At 37.4% G+C, this 25,660-nt stretch overlaps 1 protein-coding gene across 1 annotated transcript in view; it reads right to left on the bottom strand.

The window, feature by feature from the left end:
- The window catches only part of tent2 (terminal nucleotidyltransferase 2), a 69,578-nt gene that overhangs the window by 21,710 nt on the left and 22,208 nt on the right, over positions 1-25,660 (bottom strand). The window contains exons 2-8 of the mRNA XM_051929484.1: positions 24,588-24,779; positions 16,514-16,636; positions 9,623-9,691; positions 9,112-9,382; positions 6,226-6,340; positions 3,161-3,252; positions 2,236-2,299 (exon numbers count right to left, since the gene is read on the bottom strand). Coding sequence (XP_051785444.1) covers positions 2,236-2,299; positions 3,161-3,252; positions 6,226-6,340; positions 9,112-9,382; positions 9,623-9,691; positions 16,514-16,636; positions 24,588-24,779 — 926 coding nt within the window. The remainder of the gene's footprint in view (positions 1-2,235; positions 2,300-3,160; positions 3,253-6,225; positions 6,341-9,111; positions 9,383-9,622; positions 9,692-16,513; positions 16,637-24,587; positions 24,780-25,660) is intronic.

Raw genomic sequence — 25,660 nt, 5'->3', positions numbered from 1 at the left:
CTGAAAAACGTAGATGCAGTGTCACACATAATGAAACTCTGTTCCATGTTATGACAGTTGAGCAGTAGCAGTTAGGAATATTAAAAAAAATGCTTTGATTGTAATGAGACAGAATTTGGTGTAAAGAGCAAAAATTCATGAATCCATAGTGCCTCATGTAAACTGTGCAAGCCGGCAGTTGCAAATCCAGTAAGAATTTTCTTTTTCACATGTACTAAGCCTCTAAATACCTCACTTTATTTTTGCTTTATAATTGCATTAGTGAAAATGCTCTAAATTGTGAGTTTTAAATCTGAAAATGAAGTTAGTCTATAGCAATCCAAAAATTAAGAAAAAAAATCCAAAGTAACTTACAATTCTAGTATCTATATATATATAATTCACTAAGCAGCTGACCATGGCATGCAAGACAAAGACCATGGGATACGCACGACAGAGCCCCGCCCACCAACTCTAACCCTCCTCCCGTGTCGACCCTCGCTCTCGAGGCATGCACACTGCCTGCTCATGTGCCAGCAGGCAACACCTCACCAAACACCGCCTCACTCGCTTTCGTCTCTGCTACAGTCCACATGCACCTCTGAGCCACGTTGACTTTTCATTGTTCTTTTAGGTTCCGGCTGCTTTTCTATATATAATCCACCAAGTTGCCCGACCATGGGATATGCACGCACGCAAGACAGAGCCCTAACTGCCAACTCTAACCCTCCTCCCGCGTCATGGGATACGCACGACAGAGCCCTGGCCGCCAACTCTAACCCTCCTCCCGGAACACTACGACTACTCAACACAGAACAGAAACACGCTGTTGACAGTTTTACACGCTGCATACAGTGATTTCATCCCCGACAAACATGCTTCCTTCTTAGATGGTCCTGCAGGACCAGGGAAAACCTTTGTCTACAAAACCCTGATTCATACCATCAGAGCTAGGGGAGACATTCCTACAACCGTAGTATCTACAGGGATAGCTGCAACATTGTTACCGGGTGGACGAACTGCACATTCCGTTTTTAAAATACCTACCTCGCCACACATCTTCTGCAATCCAAATTGATAATATGGGATGAGGCGCCAATGACACATGCATACGCATTCCAGGCAGTTGACAGGTTATTATGTGACCTCATGGGTGACACGCAGCCATTTGGAGGCAAAACAATACTATTGGGAGGAGATTTTCGACAAATTCTCCCCGTCATTATGCGTGGCTCCCGAGCACTTACTGTTGCCAGTTGCATTAACAAGCAACCTTTGTGGCATCATATACATGTTCTTACACTGACGACAAAAATGAGAGCTCTTCCTGAAGAACAACATTTCGCAAAATGGCTCCTCCATGTTGGACACGGGACAAACGGAACACCTATGACATTGCCTTCACATTGTTTTCCTTTTATTTCTGATCCCGTTCAACAACTATATGGCGACATCGACTTCTCAACTGTCACTCTAGAACAACTCGGCACGCGAGCTATATTAAGCGTCACCGACGAAGACTCGCTACACCTTAATGAACAAGCGCTGAAACTTATCTCTACCGACGAAGTGACTTTCACCAGCATTGACTCTATCGTCACAGACAATTCTGCAGATCAACTTTCATTCCCTGAAGAATTTCTTAATAGTCTTACTCCCATTGGCATGCCTCCACATAAACTAAAAATGAAAATTGGTTCAGTCATCATGCTTCTCAGAAACCTCCTGCCAGCAAACGGTCTCTGTAATGGCACTAGACTTTCTGTTACCAGCATTCACCGCAATGTACTGGAATGTAAGACTATCGTAGCCGCTACCTCACAAACTGTCCTTATTCCCCGGATTTCCCTGACCCTATCAGATTCAAATTTGCCTTTTACTTTTACACGCAGACAATTTCCTGTTAGATTGGCCTTTGCAATGACAATAAGGCACAGGGACAAACTTTCAAAAAGATATGCCTGTATCTGACAAAACCAGTTTTCAGTCACGGACAATTGTATGTTGCTCTCTCCAGAGTTCCATCTTTTCATTCACTCACAGTCGTATCCTCAAACCCACCCCATATGGACAACTGTGTCTTTCAGGAAGTGTTCACCCATCAATACATAATTATGCGGCGTATGCTACGCCGTGGGTTGGCTACTGTAATATATTACAGTGTTATATCAATTTTATTGATAAGCAAGCAAAATACAAAGGACTAAAGCACTCACAATTTGAACATTTCAATCAATAATAAAACAATATACTTACGAAGCCGGTAGAACAACTGCTGTACAAGACTAAGAATATAAACAGCATCAGATTTTTGATTCACCTGTAAATGATAAGCATTTACTTATAAATACATTAAAGTATTGAGAAAATGTTATTGGAAGAAAAGGAAAATAACACGAAAACCAGACACTGATTTATACCATCATATGGATGAATAATATATTTAGAGGATACATTATACAGTACCTTTTCACATTGTCTTAAAACCATATCCAATTAAAAACCCTTCTATTAATTTTTACTCCCTGATTAATTCAGATTAAAAATAATGGATGGCCACTGCAAATCTTGACAGAATTATTAGAAAGAAAGGAGCCAACCCTGGACAGAGTACCATTTCATTGCGGGGCACATTAATAGACGAATGTTAGAGTGGTGGCGAGTGGCGAAGAGTAAGTGAGGATTTGACTGTTGGCAATTTGAGATGAGAGAAGGATGAGATGACTTAAGGTGACAGAAGGGAATAACTGAAGTGAACTGAATAACTTATTTGTCTGTATTTCATTCTTTTATCCTACCTCAAAGATATTTAGCTTTAGCGTAGAAACAAAGCATGACAATAAACAAAAAACAAAAAGCTAAAGTTACTACTTTGAAAGAAAAGGTTGGTTATTATGACATTCCTTCCCATTATGTGCAGCATTTGTGCATATATCACTTTGAGAAAGTTTAAAGTAATAAATATTTTGCATAAAGTTGTGTATATTTCCCTTTAAACTGGATGTAGACTTGAAACAACTGCTAATTAGAAAGTGTCAGTTTCAAAATGTAAGTGATAAGAATTTTTATAATGCCTTCCTTTAGTGAAGTAATACATTTCATCATGTTAATCATAAACCATGTGATGAACGGTTTTATATTTCAACCACATTTAAATTTATAAACCAATAAACCTACTTACCGGCCCATTTTGAACCACTAGGCACAGATCTGCATCACTACTCCTGGTACCAAAGCCATTTAAGGACGATCCAGCTAAATACACACGACTTGCTGAAAAAAATATCTATCATAACTCAGGATACCAGTTTTTAATTTCTTCAATTGATCAAAACCATTACCAGAAAATGGCACTGAACAGTCACAGAGAGTGGAATATACATGCAAGGTTATAAAGCATACTTTAAAGCTACCTAAAGTAAAGAAGGTGGGCTTGATAATAGTGCTAAATGCAGAAATGATGCTTGTTATGTAATTTCCAAACAATATGCAAACCTAAAATGCCTTTACAGCTACAAGATGATTTGGTCAAGCATGCAACGGAAAAAAAAATAAAAAACACAAAATAGGTTTTATTTGCAGTGGAGATGGGAAAAATAATTACTGTTGTCACTTAATTACTATACACTAAAATATCTATTGACTGACAATGTCAAATATCTTTTAAAATTCAAAGAAAGCAATATGGAGAACATCTTTGCTACTTGGCTTTTTATTTACAGCAGCTGGTGCAGTTTATAGTAAAGGGTTTGAGGTCTACAATTCTGATAAGCTAAGGAAAATCAGAGTTTTTTTTTATTTTGAAAGGTTATTACAATTGATGTATAAAGGTGGTCTGGATTCATTTTTTTACAATTTGTCGGTATTATACATTTCTTTTTTGAGAAATCCAAGTGAATTAACTATCCGCTCACCATTTAACCCATTTTATGCAGCACAGAATTACCGAGTGCTCAACATCAATGCATTGGGTGCAATATGAAAACAATCATGGAGAGGTGTCATTCCATCAAATATGAGTCACTGAGAGGAAAGCCAGAGTACATATGAAAGTGTACATACACATTCGTTAAATGTGCTATCTCCACAGACCCGGTCAGACTTCAAACCCTGTTTAGTCAACTAAAATTACTTCTAATTGCACAGGTAAACATTAGGATACTTAAACATAGCTGAAGTTGTAAGCTTACGGCATTTATTAACTGTTCTCTTACCAAAATATATTCAATTTTGTGTATTACTGTAAAATGTGTGGGTTTTTTACCCCAGTGAATATAATGTTTCATATAAATGCTGTTATTTCATATGTGATACAATTTAATGAAATTTTTGTTTTACATGGAGTATCAAACAGATGACTATTTCCCTATGACAAGAACTTCTAGAGATTACATCCAAGCAAATGACTGAAAAAAATAACAGGTTAGTTTGTAATCTACAAAAATAGTGACCAATTAGATGACATGTCCTTGGAGGAATACTATCCTTGACTAATGTTTTAGTTTTCTTTCTTTCACTCACTCTTCAGTTGATCATTTCCCATTAATTTTCTGTTTCTTCTTGAAGATGTATTTTTGGAAAGTAGATAACTGGTCTATACTTCTAAGCTCAATGTCAAAGGTAATATTTCAACCAGACAACACTTTTTTTTTTTACATTTATTAAAAATTGAAGGAATTTATAAAAAGAAAAAATACTGTCAGAGACTAATTAACCAGTTTTGAAAGGCAGGCAACCCACAGCCCTCCTTATAAAGAAAAAAAGGAAAGAAAATTGCCCAAGTACATACATGATGACACTTTGCAATCTTTCTTGGATGGATTCAACATTTGCCGATTGTTTGGCCTATAAAAAATGGCCAGTCTGATTCTATTGATAAGCCATTGTTTTTTGGCCACTGTTCACGTCTTCTGATTGCAAATGAGTTTATTTGCTGTCTTTCTTTGTAGTATAATAGTTTGAATACTGCATGAATGGGATGAAAACACAGACGGGTAACTCCAGACTCAACACAACTTTTTTTCCCCCCTGTATAACTGGCCTCCTTCTAAAACTCGCGCTGGCCTTCTTGTCCCCAGCAGCCCCTGCACCCTTGACAGTGAATTACTACTAGAATTGAATATTACAGTTGAAAGCATAATAAAACAAAGTGTGCTATAGTTAGTATTATTGTCTTATAGTACCATGAGACCATGTTTGAATCCTCTCACTTAGCATGAGCTAGTATAGGAGAGTGCATTACTATGCCCTGCCATGAAGGTTAATGTTGTAATGAAAGTCCCCAATACTCAGTTACTCCCATTTACAAAAAACTGCTTCATATGTAGATAGATTAATGGGTTGATATTTTGTTTTCTTTATTTTGTGTAATGTTATTCAAGGAAAACAGAATTATATTTGCATTGCCTACACCCTTTTCTGCAGAAATTATAATGTTATATATAAAATCTCATTTTCATGCACAATAACTTTTTCATGGGGCCTGACAGGTAGACCCTTTTCACAGTAATACTTTGAATATGATTAATTGGGCCATGTCACAATATACATAAAAGTATAGAAGGTTGCTTAATTGAGACAGTTACCTCTTTCCAGTATATTGTGAGAAAGAAATACAGTCTTCCCACTGATATGAAAAGAAAGTAATCTTTGCCAAATAAAAACTTTGCAGATTATTTTTTAAATACTCTGCAATTATTGGCACTCCTAAAGGACGTTGGTTAAAACTAACATAAAATAAGCAGTACATATAATGATTCAAACATTCCTCATAAAGTTTGGAAAAATTGCTTATCATTAATCCAATAAAAATAATTGATACAAGAACTTCTATTTTTGAGAATAGTTCTGGATGTTCCCGATGTTGAGTTTGCATGTTCTCCACATGTCTGCATTGGTTTCCTGCAGGCACTCCAGCTTCCTCCCACAGTCTAAAGAAGCCTATTTTCCTTACAGGTGCCAAAAATTGTGGAGTTGACTGCATATTTTTTGATTTATTAAGCAAGTCATCATTTATATACTTGAGTAATTTTCTTTCTTTTTAATTAGGGGATTGTGAATGGCCTGCCTTTCAAAGTTGATTAGTCAGTCTGTTAAAAATGGTTCATGCTGCTTCCTTTCACCTGCATTGTATATGAACTCCCATGACCTCTCAGAAAGTAACAGATGCTCTGCACTATGAATACTGAGATACAGACTTTGCTATACCTAACAGCTGCATAAATTAAACAAGAAATTACACCTTACTTGGAAATAATGTCTGGATTTCTCTTTGTAATTGTGCTCTGCAAAATTCTTTCTTCTCAAGATCATCCTGCTGTTGTTGGCAAGTGTGGAACAGATCAAATATCTGTTGACTTAACTGTTTTAAATAAACAGGTAAAACAAAGTAAAATACAATGTTTTACTTAAAAATCTGTCTAATACACAAGAAGTTAACTATTGGAGGAGTGTCCACTGACATGTACAGTTAGTTAAGCAAACTTTTCATATGTTTAGGTTCAAGAACAAAGAGTTACGCATCAAGTCTGGATAAATCATGTTTTAAACATTACTGTAACTAATGCAAAATTAACATTAATAATAACTGTCCAAAGTTAAAAATGTTAGTATATAAATGAAATGTAGACAATTTCTTAAGTTACTTTTCATTTAAACAAAACCTTCCAATCTCTGCAATAACTCTTGTAAATTAAGTGGTGGCATACTAAAGTCAGATATTACTTTAAGTCATATTATTTTATGTCAGATATGATCCAAGACAGTTTTTTTTGTCAAAAAACTATATGCTATTGTGTTAAAAAATTTGCTGTTTGCATAAAAGTTTTCAATTTCTATATTATGGAAATACAGGTGAAAAAAATGTTTTCTGGATAAAAGCCCTACAGTTAAGGAATCCTTATTTAAATTGTGAATCTAAATCTAAAGAGCATTACAAAAAAATATAGATAAAATAATATAACTACATAAATCAGGAAAGAGGTACAAACAAGTGTCTGGATGCTCTGGAGGACACTGTTGGTTGGGGTAACATTTTAAATGGTAGCTCTATCAAATCACTGAGATGCTGTCTAAACAATAAACAGTGCAGACAAAATGGAGACTTGACAGAGGTCACTGAGAGGCCAATAATTGCTTTGAAGGAATTGTAAAGTTTAGTGGCCAAAACTGGAGTAATGCTGCACTTGTCATCCATATCAATGATGACACTAAGAAGCCATTACAATAAAAAAAATGTATACAATATTGCAATTAATTAAATTTTCATAAAAGAACTGGTACTGTAGGTTTAGTGCTACTTATGACTAGATACTTATAAATCAAATTACAGCGAAACAAGTTAAACATGCTAATATAGAAGTTTTAACTTGTTTGTAAAAGCTTTTTATTAAAATAAAGTTAAATATTAACAAAAAATGTGTATTACAGTAACAAGATGTATTGAGTGTTAAATAGTACAGTACATGCAAGTAAGAACTTCACTGTACAGGTTACAATAATTACCCTATAAAGTTAATACATCCAAATTTAAATTTATTTTTTGTTTCCTGAGTTAACAATAAACATGACTCCAACAATGGTGAACCTTTTATTTCCTGCTTGAATGCCTTACTAACCCATTAGTTGTGGGTCTTGACTAGACCTATGAAGTGGTTATATTCATTATTTTTAATGTTAAATTCCTTCCAAAAAAAAAAATAAATGAGAATGTCAATCATAAAGCTGAGTCCCTCTCCAATTTACAATATCAGGTTCAAAACACAGGGACAGACATATGATTTGACTAGAAAAGTAAGTGTTGGGAATCTGTCTGCTTTCTGTCTGGCTGGTAGAGGACTGCTGTTGAGTGCAATGCAAGATCCACTGCTGTACAATCTCTCCTTGCTGTAATCTGTTCCTATTTCGGAATCATATCAATGAAATGTGTGTAGATGTCTACAGCTAACTACAGCTTGCTACTCTCAGTCATGGTTGAACAGATCATGAGAACTGTTTGAGTATGATGATAAGTTTGTGCTTTGCTGATCCTGATAAAGTTCAATATGAAAATGGGCCTGTGGATATGCTTGTGCATTCATGAAGCTATGTTGCAATTCCCCATATTCCTGCAAGGATGCAGATCACTAAATTGTGTGTGCGAAAAGCATAATTTGCGGGCAGAGTCCACTTTCACGTAAAATGATGTCTATGTTGTGCACAGACAACTTTCACATTTACATCATTATGCAGATGGTGAACAATTCTACCGAAGTAGTCAGTTTGCCACGGTATAACTTAGTTCTGCTTTCTCAGTCAGGTGTTTACATTTCCTGATTTCAAAGTATTTGTTTGCCATTGTCTTTCATTACAGTCATGTGGTAATGTCTCATGTCTTATGACAATGACTTGGTTGCAATGTTAACATTAGAACAGTCCAGATGAGAACAGGCCATTCAACTCGCCAGTCCAATCCACAAATTTATTATTTTAAAAAAAAAAAGTCTTACTGTCTACCATGCTATTTGGTGTGGGAAAATGTCAGGTCAGATATGACCCAATAAAGAGATTTTTGTTAAAAGAAATGTGTGGGTGAAATGTAGCAGTGTCCATATTTAAAAAAAACAAAAACACCGTATCTATAGTAAAATATGGTGATGGTAGAATTATTCTGTAAAACTGCGTTTTACTGTCAGGGACTGGCCATCTGGTTAAAAGAGAAAGTTATGATAGTATATTTTGCCATCCATCATTCTGTTTTAGTCTGCTAAAAACTGAAATGTGTGCAAATGTTAATTTTTAAGTTGGACAAAAATCTCAAAAACAAAAATAACCTTTGAGGGACTTGAAATAAACTAAAAAAAATTGCTCTGTAACATATTAAGATGTGGAAAAAACAGAATATTTGTTTAATATTTTCCTCTGGCAAAAAAAATTCTGCTGCATTAAAAATGACTTTCAGGGTCTTAAAAAGTAAAATACTACAGTGAACATAATATCAGGAAGAGTAGGGTTTGTTATTCAGTAAAACAAGACTTGTTATGTGACTGAATACTTTTCAAAGGCACTGTATTTCTCGGATTTTGTCAAGCACTTCTGACATTTTTATTTATATTCATTTACAACATACTGATTGAACAATACATGTTAAAATACCTTATCTTTCCCACTGCTGACTTGGTTGCTTGATATGTTCCGGTTTTGGAAGCCATACAAAGGTGGTACACAGCCAGAAGGCTTTGGGGTGTGTGGGGATGCTACTGTGCTAGGTGATGGAGTCGAGTTTCTGCTTTCATTTTGTAAAGGCACTGCTGCATTGTTAAATGCTATGGAAGGTGATCCAGTTGCTGAAGACAAATGCAGAGCATGTGGTGAACTGAATCTTTGTCGTTTGATGTCATAAGGACTGTGTTCATCACTCCTCCTCCTGGAACAAAATAAGGAGAAAATGTACAAATGTTTTTTGTCAACACTATTTAAACTGTTAATACCGCACTTGAAAAGAAATGTTCCAGAAAACAAAACAAAATGCCACTAGGTTCTAAAGAATACAGATTTATAGAAAGACTACATTAGGATGACATTTGTGTGAATCACTGCACTGAAATTCCAGTATTTTACATACTGCACCAGAATGCAAGGTGAAAAGCCAGAAATAAAATCTTACCTCAAAACCCATTCAAAACGCAGAATTTGTCTTAGCAGTTTAGAAGGCATGGACAGTAAAATTTCTGATCTGGGTAGAAAAGAACCTGTATTCATTTACTAGCAATCTACACTGTTATAGGAATTATTTTTACACTTCCGTGGTAGCTATCATTCGCACAATTCAATTTAACATTGCCGTTGTTTCATATTTTTTAGAAATTTATACATTTACAGAAAAGCTATTAAAAGATTTGTTCATAATCAATTCAGTAGTTTTTCTGATAGATAGATAGATAGATAGATAGATAGATAGATAGATAGATAGATAGATAGATAGATAGATAGATAGATAGATAGATAGATAGATAGATAGATAGATAGATAGATAGATAGATAGATAGATAGATAGATAGATAGATAGATACTTTATTAATCCCAAGGGGAAATTCACAATTTTACAGCTATAAATACAAAAGTATCAATGAAGAAAGAACAGTGCTACACACTTTAAAGAAGTATTTCAACAGAATTGGACACATAAGCTACAGTATATAAGCTATAGATTAAATTGCCTGCTATCAGGTTGTGTCAGCTAGTCCTTTTCTTCAACACCAGGATCTACAGTACAGATTGTCTCAATAATAGACGGAAAGCAGTTCAATCTGAACAGGTAATGTACACAACACAGGTAAACAAATCTCAATGCATATATCGCCAAAACTCTAAAGTGATTGATGATAGCTGAATATTAGACTTTAGCAGTAGTGAGTTATTGTTAATGAGAGCGGATGGCATATTAGAAGCAAAGATTTAACAGACATTGACCACAGTACGGAAACAATGCTTTATCTCAGCAAAATGTCTATGAATGATTTGAAATATTCAAGAATGGCTACACCAGTGTCACTGATAAAAAATAACCAAGAGTCCCACCCACGTCTAACACTGCTGACATGTCATGATTCTAGCAAATGGGCTTGTTCTCATTAAACTAAGCATGTTAATAACCTAGGAGATTGTGTCCTAAAAATTAATGCAAAAGTAAACATTGTATTCTTTCCGCACTCATCTTTATATATACCGCACATATTTTTGACTTATTGTATATACATCCATAATAACATTCAAATTATTTGTTTATGCATGACCTAAACATTGAACCTCATCTTTTCCATACAAGTATTATCAATGGGTGTTAAAAAAAAAATTAAACAAGTTTTAATGATAATTAAAGCATGTGTCTCATCTATATATGTATCTGTATAAAGCTACATACCATCTAATTTACTGATTGCCAGAATGACAAGAAAATGTTGGCTTTTTGGAGATAACAAAGGGGAAATGTAATTTCAGCCAACCTCACATCCCTGATACCCAAAAAATAAGCCACCTTTCACAGAAAAGTTAATATAATCATGAAATGTAGGGAGAAAGTCACAACAAAGAAAACCACAAAGTTTCATATTTAGTAGTTGAAAAGGGCAATCTTAGTGCTGGTCATTGGTAGTCACAGAATAGCCAAAATGGCAGCACCATCAACTGCAAGTCAATGGTAGTGTGATTCAGATTCCACCAGTATCGTTATTATCTGAATTTTTCATGCTCCATATACTACAATATATGCAGAAGAATAATTATAAACATGATGCAATACCAAAATCAAAAAGTATCAAAAGTATTTATTAATATAGTCATATATCATTAAAAAATAAATGTAAGATATGTACACCTTTCAGTCTTCATTCTATCCATTTCTTATGTATTAAGATGTATACTTATATCATTTTTTTTTTGTCTGAAAACCTAACAATATTTTATAAGAAATCAGAACCATCACCATCTCTATCTGTCTAACAATGTTATTAGTTATCATGTTGTAATTTTAGTTGAAAGTTAGCAATGACCACTCCAGTTAATAAGGATGTCATTAGTATGTTATATGCTTCTCTGTTCTTGCATCGAATATCTTTTTAAAAATGAAATGATTTGCATTCTAAAAGTCGAACCCTTAACAACAGGTGCAACACAATATTTTGTAAACCCTTTAAAACTATTTCACATTTTTCAGTTCTTTGCTATTATTAAATGGATCCATATATTAAAGCACCAGTAACTTCATTCCTACCCAAAATGAAAAAGTAGATTTGTCAAGTATTTAGTAGAAATGCAAGTTTTACAAATTCAGACCAACTCAAACCAAATTAGAGCTACGAAAGATTTTTCTCATTTTTGAAACACTTCCATCCATCCATCCATCCATTGTCTCCCGCTTATCCGAGGTCGGGTCGCGGGGGCAGCAGCTTGAGCAGAGATGCCCAGACTTCCCTCTCCCCGGCCACTTCTTCTAGCTCTTCCGGGAGAATCCCAAGGCGTTCCCAGGCCAGTCGAGAGACATAGTCCCTCCAGCGTGTCCTGGGTCTTCCCCGGGGCCTCCTCCCGGTTGGACGTGCCCGGAACACCTCACCAGGGAGGCGTCCAGGAGGCATCCTGATCAGATGCCCGAGCCACCTCATCTGACTCCTCTCGATGCGGAGGAGCAGCGGCTCTACTCTGAGCCCCTCCCGGATGACTGAGCTTCTCACCCTATCTTTAAGGGAAAGCCCAGACACCCTGTGGAGGAAACTCATTTCAGCCGCTTGTATTCGCGATCTCGTTCTTTCAGTCACTACCCATAGCTCATGACCATAGGTGAGGGTAGGAACATAGATCGACTGGTAAATTGAGAGCTTCGCCTTGCGGCTCAGCTCCTTTTTCACCACGACAGACCGATGCAATGCCCGCATTACTGCGGATGCTGCACCGATCCGCCTGTCGATCTCACGCTCCATTCTTCCCTCACTCGTGAACAAGACCCCGAGATACTTGAACTCCTCCACTTGGGGCAGGATCTCGCTACCAACCCTGAGAGGGCACTCCACCCTTTTCCGGCTGAGGACCATGGTCTCGGATTTGGAGGTGCTGATTCTCATCCCAGCCGCTTCACACTCGGCTGCGAACCGATCCAGAGAGAGCTGAAGATCACGGCCTGATGAAGCAAACAGGACAACATCATCTGCAAAAAGCAGTGACCCAATCCTGAGCCCACCAAACCGGACCCCCTCAACACCCTGGCTGCGCCTAGAAATTCTGTCCATAAAAGTTATGAACAGAATCGGTGACAAAGGGCAGCCCTGGCGGAGTCCAACTCTCACTGGAAACGGGTTCGACTTACTGCCGGCAATGCGGACCAAGCTCTGGCACCGATCGTACAGGGACTGAACAGCCCTTATCAGGGGGGCCGGTACCCCATACTCTCGGAGTACCCCCCACAGGATTCCCCGAGGGACACGGTCGAATGCCTTTTCTAAGTCCACAAAACACATGTAGACTGGTTGGGCAAACTCCCATGCACCCTCCAGGACCCTGCTAAGGGTATAGAGCTGGTCCACCAGGACGAAAACCACACTGTTCCTCCTGAATCCGAGGCTCGACTATCCGACGGACCCTCCTCTCCAGGACCCCTGAATAGACTTTTCCAGGGAGGCTGAGGAGTGTGATCCCTCTGTAGTTGGAACACACCCTCCGATCCCCCTTCTTAAAGAGGGGGACCACCACCCCGGTCTGCCAATCCAGAGGCACTGTCCCTGATGTCCATGCGATGTTGCAGAGGCGTGTCAGCCAAGACAGTCCTACAACATCCAGAGCCTTGAGGAACTCCGGGCGTATCTCATCCACCCCCGGGGCCCTGCCACCAAGGAGTTTTTTGACCACCTCGGTGACCTCAGTCCCAGAGATGGGGGAGCCCACCTCTGAGTCCCCAGGCTCTGCTTCCTCATTGGAAGGCATGTTAATGGGATTGAGGAGGTCTTCGAAGTATTCCCCCCACCGACCCACAACGTCCCGAGTCGAGGTCAGCAGCGCACCATCCCCACCATATACAGTGTTGACACTGCACTGCTTCCCCTTCCTGAGACGCCGGATGGTGGACCAGAATCTCCTCGAATCTCCTTGAAACACTTAATACAGATAAAAAAGGACTTGTATTATTTAAATGAAACACAAAATACAAAGAGCACTGTGATATGGTTTATTGATATTAAACTTTTCTGTGTCATTATTTAATTCATTGTTATTGTCAGCTTAGTGAAGTTCCTCATTCAAATTAGAAGTCACGGAGTTACAAAAATGGTACACAAGAATATAATGAAAACAAAAAAATGTACATCTGCACATTAACAAGACTGCATTTTACCAACCAAATGCATCAGAATAGCTCTTAAATTTGATATTGAAATATATTCCTTCTTTATTCTCCCCACCCCAACAGGGTGCTACAAGGGAATCAAACAAGTTTGGTGACTATAGCTGTCAACCATTCAAGTCTTCTGAGGAACTAAAATGTCAGCCAGTTTCTCTAGGGCATTACAAATGTGACATTTTATTATGTGAATAAAACAAAGCATATGAATCAATAGCGTGTGTGAGCGTCAGGTGTTACTAATAATATAAATCTGGCTCTAGAAAATTTTATTCTTTAGGACAATAATAAAAACCCATGTGTAGCACAGTATTAACTACTCCAAAAAAAAAAAAAAAAAACTATTCTTTCCTTACACAAAGAGTTGAGAGTTTTTCATAACAATCATGGATTTTCTTTACGTGATTGCTAACAGTTATTTTAACATTTTTTTTCTTTATACAACACATTTTGGAAATATATTTATGACATTTTTTTTCTGTATTTGTCTTCTTTGGTTGTTCACTTAATTTTAAAAATCGAAAAAATAGCAAAACATATAGTTTGTTAATGTAACTGACAAAATTCCACATGATGCTTTAAAAATAAATAAAAAGTTTACAAACCAATATATATAAAAAACACAGTTTGTTGCTACATCTACAAGTGCAAGTTAAAACTCTACCATGCAAAGCGAAAGCCATATATCAACAACACCCAGAAACGTCGCCGGCTTCTCTGGGCCCGAGCTCATCTGAGATGGACTGACGCAAAGTGGAAAAGTGTGCTGTGGTCTGACGAGTCCACATTTCAAATTGTTTTTGAAAATCATGGACGTCGTGTCCTCCGGGCCAAAGAGGAAAAGGGCCATCCGGATTGTTATCAGCGCAAAGTTCAAAAGCCAGCATCTGTGATGGTATGGGGATGTGTTAGTGCCCATGGCATGGGTAACTTGCACATCTGTGAAGGCACCATTAATGCTGAAAGGTACATACAGGTTTTGAAGCAACATATGCTGCCATTCAAGCGACGTCTTTTTCAGGGACGTCCCTGCTTATTTCAGCAGGACAATGCGAAGCCGCATTCTGCATGCATTACAACAGTGTGGCTTCGTAGTAAAAGAGTGCGGGTACTAGACTGGCCTGCCTACAGTCCAGACCTGTCTCCCATTGAAAATGTGTGGCGCATTATGAAGCGCAAAATACGACAACGGAGACCCCGGACTGTTGAGCAACTGAAGTTGTACATCAAGCAAGAATGGGAAAGAATTCCACCTAGTGTCCTTAGTTCCCAAACGCTTATTGAGTGTTGTTAAAAGGAAAGGTGATATAACACAGTGGTAAACATGCCCCTGTCCCAGCTTTTTTGGAACATGTTGCAGGCATCAAATTCAAAATGAGTGCAGATTTGCAAAACAACAATAAAGTTTACCAGTTTGAACATTCGATATCTTGTCTTTGTAGCGTATTCAATTGAATGTAGGTTGAAAAGGATTTGCAAATCATTGTATTCTGTTTTTATTTACGTTTTACACAACGTCCCAACTTCACTGGAATTCGGGTTGTATATATTTATATATATCGTTGTCTTGGGTGGAAAGCAAGGAATTCTGCCCCCTAAAGGTTATTTCATGGCCAAAATTGTGGTTTCCTTCCTCGGGCCTCTCCAATGGTGCTACCTCTAACCTGATTTTGCACAGCTCTGTCCATGCAGCTGCTCATGCTCTCATATGAATTACACAGTGCTCTTTTAGAGCGACAGGTAGCACTTTCTGTTTTCATTCCCCTCCAACTCCATAACCTAATCAAAACCAGATCCATCCACATACTTAATGGCAGCCACACACAGAGGCCTATGGATTTTAGCAGCAGAGAAATGCTTGCAGGTAAATATTCTCCATCAGTAACCTCCCTTCCATGCTCTCCATCAGAATTTCTCCGTGCTTCTGCACATGGAGAAAGAGGGTTGCAAAAGAACAAAATATATGTAGTAAAACAATCTGTTTTCTCTGATTTTTTTGCAATTCAAAACTCCAAGATCATTGTTAAGTGTATCCTATATTAAATCAGTAGTATTAGTAGTAATAGTAGTAGTATTGTAGGTGTAGGGAAAAGAAACAAACTGACTTCAAGTGACATCTAATGCAGTTTGATAGATGGACTACCAAGAAATTATGGAGACATTTATGTGGACCATGATTAAAAGTTCATAACAGAGAGAAAAAAGACAAACAAGCATCCAAATGGAAATGCAAAGTGTAATTTTCATTACTATTCTGGGCATGCAAATATTATTAAGAGTTCATATAACTAAATGCAATAGTTTTAAGTCTTCAGAGAAGATATCGACACTGTTCTCATTGTCTATTTATGAACAACAGAAAACCTAAAATCTGAATGAATAACACAATCTCCCTTTACCAGGGCAAACCAAAGGAAGCAAAATGAAAATTTCGAATTTGGGTATACTATTCCTTTAAGATTCAAAAAAGAATATTTTCATAGATAGAGTGGCTACTGTGCATAAAATAAATCTCACCATTAAAATTATTATTTTTCAATCTCATTAAAAATATAGTCTGAAATATGACTTCATAAAGATAGTGTAGATAAAATGTAAATCTCTGAAATATACAAAATGCAAAACTTAAAAAGGTAAAAATAAGAAGCATAAGAACAAAATGACTTAACTTACTTTCTTCCTTGAGATATTGTTGGCACAGTAGGTGAGCAAGGAGAGTTACGATGGCTAGGATTCACGTTATGCACTGGTCCTGTGGGGAACTGGCAAAGAACATTCAGCGGTGTATGATGAAAGCTGCGTAGAAGTGAAATTCATAAAAATGCAAACAGTGAACATTACTGGTTTACAACAGAAATTCAACACAGGACTAATCTTGTAGGATTCCTTGCACAATGCAAGAAGTTTAAAGAAAAAAAAAAAAAGAAAAAAAATAACACCACAAAAATAATAAAATATGGACAGTTTTACACTGAAGAACTCTCTTAAAAGAGAATTTAGCACAAATAATGCATTTGACCACTTACAATAAGTTTCATTGTTATTTCTCGGTTACTTAAAAATTTGCATTACTATACATTTTATATTAATGAATTCTTGCTAAATTCTAAAAGAAGCACTTCAAGGTTCATGACAAAGAATTTTATTTGTTTCTAGTATATCTTTCTCCCATGGAGTTATGGAGTGTTCAATAAGATTTCTGTCCAATAGGATTCTTTCACTTAAGTAAAATTAGGCAACACACTAATGCAGAAAGTATTAAGAGCTTATTGTTAAGATTGTTCATTTCGATACCAAGTATCTTCATCCAAAAAGTCTTTCCTTTAGGGTATTCCTAGAATATGTGATCTGATGAAGTTGGATCTACATGGCATCATTCACAATTAACATCCAATGCTACCAATATTTTTCTAATGACTAATCAAAGTATTTCCGTGTATCAATACTGAAGAATTAGGGAAGCTAGCAGAGTTTTTTATAATAAACATACTAACCTGTAAACAGAAATATAGTCATGTGAAAAAGTGTATGCCACAAAATGCATTTTCTTTTTTTCCACATGTGGACATTAGATTTAACCTTCATTTAAACAGTATTTACAGATAAAGGGAATATAAAAAATAAAATAAATAAAAATCACACCACACTTACATTTTCTAGTCCATTATATCATTTAAATTAACATAAATGCAACTTTTGCATCTGAAAAACAATACACCTCTACATTTTTCACTACCTTAAAATGCCTAAAATTAGAATTGGGTGCAGAAGATTAGTTGCAAATGATTAGGACATCATTAGAAAGATTTTGTCTGAACGGTTCTTATTAAATCTTCATACATTTTGTTTTGTTTGCTCTTTGTTTATGAAGCGCTCACCATACCTACAACGAAATAACTCTCAGGTCTTCAGAAAGAAGGTTAGTGGTGCCTAGGAGTCTGGAAAGGAATTTTAAAAAAGCCCAAACAATTATAGATCAAACATTCCGCTGTCCAGAAGATCTCATACAAGTGGAGAGATTTTCTAACAACTGCCAGTTTGTACAGGCCAGGCTGGCCCAGCAAATTCAGCCCGAGAGCAGAAATCAGTCACCAAGGACACCAGAATTTTATCATGGGAACAAAAGATAGCACTTGCCACTGTTGCTGTCAAAGTGCATAAGTCTACCATTAGAAAGAAACTGCACAAATTAGATCTAGGATGTGAAGAAGAAACATGTGCTGCCCAGAAAGAACATCCAGGCAAAATTAAAGTTTACTCATCAACACATAGGCAAAGAAAGGACTTCTGGAATAATACACTATGGAAAGACGAGGGAAAGAGAGAGTTATGTGGCCACAGAACAAAAAAAACATGTTTGATAAAAACCAAAGACAGCATTAGTGGAAATTTTTGGTGTTGCTTTGCCCCATCGAGGGCTAGACAGCTCACAATACTAAAATTCCCCATAAATTCTTCATTATACCCAGAGGGTACCAGAGAACAATGAGAGACCATCTCTCAGAAGATTAAAGCTCAACTGAAAGTGGACTTTAAGATATGACAATGACCCTAAACATACCAGTAAATCCAACAAAAAATGGCCATAAAAAAAAGAAATGGAGGGTTTTGTTATAGCCAAGTCAAAGTCTGGATTTGAAACAGGCTGTGCATGCAAAACAGCCCTCAAACATCATACAGCTGAAACGATCCTGTACAGAGGAGATGGGAGAAAAAAAATAAAGAAAAGAAATAAAACAATTTTTTGATGTCAGAGACTGGTAGACACTTATAAGAAATGCCTACTTGAGGTTGCTTCTGCAATAGGGAAAAACACTGGCTATTATAGCCAAGGGTGTGCTTACTTTTTCAATGTATGGAAATTACAAATCTGCTCTTTAAGTTGAATACATTATTGCAAAGTCAAATTGTCATTCCTTTTTTCCTTTACATTTTTCATTTCAACAATATCTATAGATAATCAAATCTTGATATGCCCACATATATAAGAAAAAAGAAAAAACATTTAATGAAGTGCACTTACTTTTTCCACATACAGTGGAAAACTAATTTTCCGAATTTGTTTTCATTGAAAATGTCTTCATTACTTAAAGGTTGGTCTCTTTATATACTGTAAGAGTCTTGTCTCCTTTTTTTCATACCCTACATTTAGTGCATCATTTTGATAAATCTTGTGTTATTGCTTTTTTGATTAAAACATCTTTTGACAGTGCTGTGAATGTTTTCAACCAGTCTTCTGTAGAACCTCTTATATTTTTTACTATACAGTGGAACCTTGGGACACGACCGTAATTCGTTCCAAAACTCTGGTCGTGAACCGAAGCAATTTCCCCCATAGGATTGTACGTAAATACAATTAATCCGTTCCAGACCGTACGAACTGTATGTAAATATATTTTTTAAAGATTTTTAAGCACAAATATAGTTAATTACACCAGAGAATGCACAGTGTAATAGTAAACTAATGTAAAAACATTGAATAACACTGACACAAACACCCAGTCTCCCTGCTCAGCTGCACGAGCAGGCTCGCTCGCTCTCAGCTGCACGTGCCCTCTCTCTCTCTCTCTGTAACATTGCAGCAGTTTGCGCTATAGCCTTGCAACCGATCACTGTATAAACACTTTTTTAATGAGTTTTAAGCACAGGGGGAAAAAAAGGAACATTTAAACAAATCCGAACTTTATTTAAAAACCAACCACAAGCAACCAAGAAAGTAACATTTACAGGAGTTCGCGCTATAGCCTTGCAACCGATCGCTGTATAAACACTTAGTTTTGAGGGAGATTCTTTCTGCTTTAGAATAGTCGAAATCGTAGGTTTTGACTTCTTGTACTCGGCGGCAAGATCAGTAACACGAAAGCCACGCTCATACTTTTCAATAATTTCTTTCTTTACTTCGATTTCAATTTTCTGCAAAACTTTCTTCTCACCACTCTTCACTTGCTTAGAAGCCATGGTTAACTGCAAAAGCACACAAAATACTGTAGAGCACAAAGAATTCACAGGTAAAGAACGCACGTCTGACTGAGAACAATGAACAGGGAGAGGCTGAACACGTGCTTAAATACAGTAATCGGCGCGTACCAACCGGAAGGGAAATGAAATACAGTACAAAGAGTTCACAGCGAAAGCACGCACACACATGCAAGCACGCACGTCTGACCGAGAACAATGCAACACTTGCGGAAATCATCAGCGCGCACAAACCGAAAGGGAAACTGGCTTGTTCGTATACCGAGTGTGTGGTCGTGAACCGAGGCAAAAGTTTGGCAAACGTTTTGGTCGTAAACCGAGTTGTACGTGTACCGAGACATTCGAGAACCGAGGTTCCACTGTAATTGTATTGGTGTTGCGGGAATTCCATTTCTACAACATAACTTATCAAAGGATGCAAACACATTATGAATAAAAAGATCTCTAAATACTGAGATACAAAATGAGTCCCATTACTTGAATACTGTGTAACTGTGGGATGGTTCAACCACAAAGTTGTAATGTAACTGAGCAGCTGACAACAGTGTAAATTGTTTTCTACATTGGTTCCATAGTTTGAGTGAGGCACAATATGATTACTAGTAAACTGGCAATAACTACTGATGATTGAAGCTCAAAGTAAAGCATACAAGAAACAGTTATTTCAAGATCTGCTTTCCAGATCCAATAATACATATGCATTGTCAGCACTTTTCATGTTCTATTGTCTCAAATTATAATTATTCATAACCAAGTAGTAAAGAGGAGTCTTTATAGTGTATTTTGTTTAAACGTAGTCTTTCTGCCTTCCATATAAACCGTACAAGGGAATCATGTCTCTATAATAAAAAAAGGGTCCATTAACGAATATATGAATGCTCAAGGGAGATTATTGAGTTTAACTGAATTAATTATGCTCAATACAGAGAGCTGAAGAGTTGACCATCTATTAACATCTTTCTTAGTGCTTTCCAACAAAGTTCAGAAATGGAGATTAGCAAATCTTTAGGTTTCTTTGTAAATTTAACTCCCAAATACGCCAACAGTTGTGGTTGGGAATGTCGGCAGAAAGCGCTGTAATATACTAACACATGTTAGTGAGTATACTGGAAAAATTACACTTGCTATTTAATGTTTAACAGAAATTGACAAAAATTAATTTAGGTCAGTGATGAACACAACTACATCATTATTGTGAAGAAACTGTTATTCCTTTCCATTATAATTCCCATCATTTGTGAGTTTTATGGGGAAAACAAAATGGTGAGCAGTTTAATAACAACTGCAAATAATGTAAAACTGACAACAGTGGACAATCCTACTCGATTCTGAAATCATCTGAATTTATATTGTACCCTTACAATGTCTTGAATAAAATTACTTGTTCCAGAACACATCTCTGAACCAAAACCAAAATTTCACCGTTTTACAGCGGGATCCTTCTAAAGCATTTTGTTTTTCCCGAATCCACGTAGCATCTCTTTTGGTCAACGACCTAATTTATGCAAATTTCCTGTCCACAGTTCGTTTCACAAATCAGAACCCCACTTCACCATCAGGCTCTTTCTGTTGTAAGACGAGCGGCTGTATTACTTGCAAATATGTTACCAACAATACTATCATATCAAGTCTCTTTGGAAAATTTGTTGTTACTCAGCAAGTCTCCTGCCAGTTCAAAAAAAGTTATCACAGATTTCCTGAAAAAAGTACTTTGCTCATCTACAAAGGTGAAACAGACAGTGGTTTTTATAGCTCACTTCATATATGAGCCGTCAAAATCAAACACCTCACAGTCACAATGATCTAACTTGGTTTGTGTTCTTTCATTAGGTCTCAAAGACAGGCAGAAGTAGTCAACCTCATTCTCAAACTATGATCGAAGGCTGCTACAATTAATTGGTGTAACTGACTAAACATTTTAGTTGAATTATGTTCTTAAGAGACTAATTGTTCCTGCCCCTCCCCACATTGCGTGCTGGCAGGCTACGACTCTGTACTGTTTCTGAGCACGCTAATCAATGGCAGTTGCACCACATTCAGCAGAAGATTCCCACAAATATACGGAAAAAATTATCCTGTATGTGTATATTACCCAAAAATTTGAGAAAGTGGTTGTTTGATCATTGTGTAGTGTTCCACAAATGCGCTAGCTCAATGCAGGAAAGCCATAATAGGAAGTACATTTATTTATAGCAAAAGACGAACCAACACTATCATAAGAAACCTTCTTATACTTATTTAGAAATTTATGCTAGTTAAAGTTTTTTTAATCCAATGCAGTTGACAAAATTGATCCAAACTGAAAGAGTTTGTGGCAAAGCAACAGCATAAGAAAGCTGCAGCTGCGCCCATGGTGTTTGTTTCTAAAAACTGTACTCCAATTTCCCCTAGCCCATGCAATTTAAATAGCAGTGGTTGCCAGTTTCGCTCAACAGTTGAAACATTTTGACTTTTAATAAGTAAAAGGTATGCAGACAGAGAGCTTGTGTTTTTTAGGCTATTTGAATTTGTGATGAACATTAAATTTTCATTATACGTTAGCAATATTTAAAACAGTGTCATTTATATACTGAACACCAGACGGTTTTAACGGTTGTAGATATCCTTTGTGATATTGTAAGTTATTGTTTTCATCTTGGGCAGCACGGTGGCGCAGTGGTAGCGCTGCTGCCTCGCAGTTAGGAGAGCCGGGTTTGGTTCCCGGGTCCTCCCTGCGGGAAGTTTGCATGTTCTCCCCGCGTCTGCGTGGGTTTCCTCCGGGCGCTCCGGTTTCCTCCCACAGTCCAAAGACATGCAGGTTAGGTGGATTGGCGATTCTAAATAGGCCCTAGTGTGTGCTTGGTGTGTGGGTGTGTTTGTGTGTGTCCTGCGGTGGGTTGGCACCCTGCCCGGGATTGGTTCCTGCCTTGTGCCCTGTGTTGGCTGGGATTGGCTCCAGCAGACCCCCATGACCCTGTGTTCGGATTCAGCGGGTTGGAAAATGGATGGATGGATGGATGGATGTTTTCATCTTCCGCACTGTTTCAGCATAGTCTACTGATACACATTTAATCATTTTGCTGTGTTACTGATCAACATTTCTGTAAATTCTGTAAATTAGTTTGACTTCCTCGTTTCTAGGTGCTAGGATTGCCCGTGTACTCATTTCTTCTGTTGATAACCCTTCGGGATGAAATTCTTCAATAAGATTTGGACATAATACGTCTTCTTTAATTGGGAACTTAAAGTGAGGAAAACGTTAAAATTTATAAGAGCTGAGAGCGCAGAAAGTGTGTCTGACAAAGGCATTCACAAGACAGAGGTGAGAGTACTGTGGTCTTGTTTAAAAATGGTTGCTAGGAGAACGTGACTTTTAAAAAATATCATGGCAATATTCTAGTCCTTTCCAAAAAGACAATTCTCATCTCCTAAAAAGTCTCATCAAAAGATTTTTTTATATAATAGAGAGACATGCTGGAAGAAGGTGGATACTGGGCAGCATCCTCCGTGATTCTGTTGGAGTGGTGTCAGTTTCATTGAGCACATTTACTGCTTTGAGCGTTTTCAGTAACAAAATCTGCATCTCCATTGGCTGTTATGAACTCTATTACAGACGGTTCTTTTTGCCTCCTTTTGATGAGGTGTGACAGACTATTTTGAATACAAGTTTGGAAATTCATATTTTCACAAACATAGCTGCCAATTCTTTCAATCTTACATCAAGTATGTCGCTAACAGCACCTGCAGCAAAATCCATTGATATCCACAAGTCCAATGATGTCTCCAAATACCAACGTATAATCTGATTTTACAGCAACACATTAGGTTTACTTTTAAGACATGCAATGTTTAGCACATAAGACACACAAATATGTTTAACTGGGGGCTTTTTTGGAGACTTTGCTGTAGACAGTGCTTGCTCTTTGTCGAACCAAGTTAATGAAAGCACCTTTGCTTTTTGCGATTCAAAATCACCGCCACCTTCATTAGACATTAGATTGGTTTAGAAATGTGACACTTGGTGAGCTGTTCAATTGTTCTCACAAACATTTAAGCAAAACTCGATCATCGTTGTCTCTAGATGTATATTAAATATCTGACTCCGTAAGATATTGTGGTAGTGACTTGCTAAACAAAATACTAACATAGTGAAGATTTTTGTGTTTATTTGCAAATGTCAGGAGTAATTTGTGACAGACGGGTATCAGCAAGAGTGAAAGGGAAGATCTATAGGATGGTTGTTGAGACCAGCTTTGTTATATGGGTTGGAGATGGTGGCACTGACCAGAAAGCAGGACACAGAGCTGGAGGTTAAAGAGTTAGAAGAGTTAAAAGATGCTAAGATTTGCATTGGGTGTGATGAGGATGGACAGGATTAGGAATGAGTACATTAGAGGGTCAGCTCAAGTTGGACGGCTGGGAGACAAAGTCAGAGAGGCAAGATTGCGTTGGTTTAGACAAGTGCAGAGGAGAGATGCGGGATATGTTGGGAGAAGGATGCTAAGGATAGAGCTGCCAGGTAAGAGGTAAAGAGGAAGGCCTAAGAGAAGGTTTATGGATGTGGTGAGAGAGGACATGCAGGTGATGGGTGTAACAGAAAAAGATGGAGAGGACAGGAAGATATGGAAACATGATCTGCTGTGGCAACCCCAAACGGGAGCAACTGAAAGAAAAGGGACACAAAGGAGAAGAAGATTTGCAAGTACAACAAAAGTCTGATAAAAGAAAATTGCTATTTGTAAAAATACATGTAACAATCAAGGATTCAATAAAATAATTACAGACTACTTACTTGGCATTCATAAAGTTGTATTCTGACTCAATCAGTTGCTGAGTAGGGAACAGAACAGGTGCAAGGTTAACTGGAAACCGAGTGAAACAGTCATTGCTTTGCTGTTGTTTAGGAGGATATGGACAGCGATCCAGGAGAGATGAGTTGGGGAACATAATCTTCTTCTCCGTCTTCACACATTTATTCCTCTTCCTATTGGAAAATAATTACATAGTTTATCCATTATAAACACATTTTTATAAGCAAAAGAACAAAAAAAAGAAAGAGAAGAGCATGGTGTTTTTGGAAGACACTGCCTCCACCTACACTCAGGGTAGGGCTTCCTTTTGCTCTCAGAACAACTTCAGTTCTTCATGGCATGAATTCCACATTCCTTTGAGATTCTGGTCCATGTTGACACGATTGCATCATGCAGTTTCTGCAGATTTGTCAGCTGTGATGTTGTGAATCTCCCATTCCACCATATCCCAAAGGTGTTCTATTGGATTCAGATCTGGGGCCTCATGATTAAACGGTGCGTACGTACAAAAATGTTGCGTAAGCGCGTTTCCACACTCAAATCGCAATGTATAAAACCTAAACTTTGTGTAAAGCCACGCACATTTTCACAGTAGCTCCAACCCTGACGTACGCAAGTTCTCTGCTCGGTTTTGCAAACTGTCGGCACCGAGCATCAAAGCAGTGCTACTGTTCCAGTGTGGTTACCCTTTCTTTTTTAGATCCACATCCCTGACGTGGCTTTATAAATACAAGTTAACTGCATATTGTTTATTAGTTTAATGCATCTGATTGTAATTAACCTGTAACAATATAATGGTCCACAGAATGGTCAAACTATTCTGAATACAATAGTTGCTTTAGCATTGTTACTCTCACTGCACCTTCTTCTTCTTTCAGCTGCTCCAGTTAGGGGTTGCCACAGCGGATCATCTTTTTCCATATTACTCACTGTACCACTCGGAGTATTTATATCACTGTATCTGAGTGGGGAATCACAGCTCTACAACAGATGATCGGAAAGAGAATTATCGGTATACAGCATCAAGCACAAGCTGCCTCAGTCATGCGGTCTA

This window comes from Erpetoichthys calabaricus, chromosome 7 (assembly GCF_900747795.2).
Source record: "Erpetoichthys calabaricus chromosome 7, fErpCal1.3, whole genome shotgun sequence".
Lineage (NCBI taxonomy): Eukaryota > Metazoa > Chordata > Cladistia > Polypteriformes > Polypteridae > Erpetoichthys > Erpetoichthys calabaricus.
This window is presented reverse-complemented; position numbering and strand designations above follow the sequence as displayed.